The 1,287-nt window shown below is 70.6% G+C and overlaps 1 protein-coding gene across 1 annotated transcript in view; it reads left to right on the forward strand.

The window, feature by feature from the left end:
• The window catches only part of BHLHE23 (basic helix-loop-helix family member e23), a 3,204-nt gene extending 2,808 nt beyond the window's left edge, over positions 1-396 (forward strand). The window contains exon 3 of the mRNA XM_007954706.2: positions 6-396. Coding sequence (XP_007952897.1) covers positions 6-396 — 391 coding nt within the window. The remainder of the gene's footprint in view (positions 1-5) is intronic.
• The last annotated feature ends 891 nt before the right edge of the window (positions 397-1,287 follow it).

Genomic DNA, 1,287 nt, shown 5'->3' on the forward strand with positions numbered 1-1,287 from the left:
CCCAGCGAGCAGCGCTCGCTCCGGCTGAGCATCAACGCCCGGGAGCGGCGGCGTATGCACGACCTGAACGACGCGCTGGACGGACTGCGCGCTGTCATCCCCTACGCGCACAGCCCGTCGGTGCGGAAGCTCTCCAAGATCGCCACGCTGCTGCTGGCCAAGAACTACATCCTGATGCAGGCGCAGGCTCTAGACGAGATGCGGCGCCTGGTGGCCTACCTCAACCAGGGCCAGAGCCTGGCCGCGCCCGTGGCCGCCGCGCCCTTGACGCCCTTCGGTCAGGCCGCCGTGTATCCCTTCTCGGCGGGCGCCGCGCTCGGGCCCTGCCCGGACAAGTGCGCTGCTTTCCCCGGGACGCCCTCGACGCTTTGCAAACACTGCAACGAGAAGCCGTGACGGCCCGGCCGGCCCCCTTTCCGTACCGGTTTCCCCTTTCTCGCTGCCCTCGATGACTGGTACCCTACTCCGACCGGAGACCCCGGACAGATTCCCGCAGATGGGAAGCGGCGGCCTGACCTCGCTTCCAGGTCCACCGTGTGAATGAGCTGGAGAGAGAGCCGGGGAGCTGGAATGGGCGCCGGGGACCGCAGCGCACGCTGGACACCCTCCCCAGGCCCCTGGAGGTGCCAAGAGCCATCGCAGCCTAGGGCCGGGGGGTGGCCAGCCCTGCCCCTCCGGGCACCGCCAGCCACGCAGCATGGAGCCCATGGTGGATCCCCTGCCTCAGCGGGAGCAGGTACTGGCCGGACCCAGGATTGGTGCCCCTGCCCATGGCCAGCGCGGCGTGCGGGAAGCGCGGGGACAGGGCGCAGTCGGACTCTGCTGCTCAGGGGTCGGGTGAGTTCTCGGCCCCTGCCGGCTTCTCTAGCCCAGCCTCCGCGCAGCCCTTCCGCGGTGTGTCCCCGAGCACGCGCGTAGCCGGCCCCTGTCACCTGGCGGGCCTCACAGTGCAGCCCCCGCAGCGAGCCGCCCCGTGCGCCCGGGCCGACCCAGGAGCCTACCTGCAGGCGCAGAAAGCCGCGGGACTGCGAGCCTTGCCCTTTCGCCACTCTGAGCTGTGTCGCGGCAGATGGCCCCGTTTCTTGTCCTGCCTTGAGGCACGGAAAGTGGACGCCCCGGAAACCTACGGGCTTTTGCCTTCCGATGGAGTGTGCACGGCGCCCAGGCCCGCCCGAACGCTGCGCCCTGGGGGAGCGCGTCCAGCGCCGCTGACTAAGGCGGCTGCGTGAAGCAGAGCCGGGGGTCTGGGGGACCGGCAGAGCCCCCTCCTACCACATCGCACGTTTC

Source organism: Orycteropus afer, unplaced genomic scaffold, assembly GCF_000298275.1.
Source record: "Orycteropus afer afer isolate SDZICR_OR568_19922 unplaced genomic scaffold, OryAfe1.0 scaffold00469, whole genome shotgun sequence".
NCBI classification, from domain to species: domain Eukaryota; kingdom Metazoa; phylum Chordata; class Mammalia; order Tubulidentata; family Orycteropodidae; genus Orycteropus; species Orycteropus afer.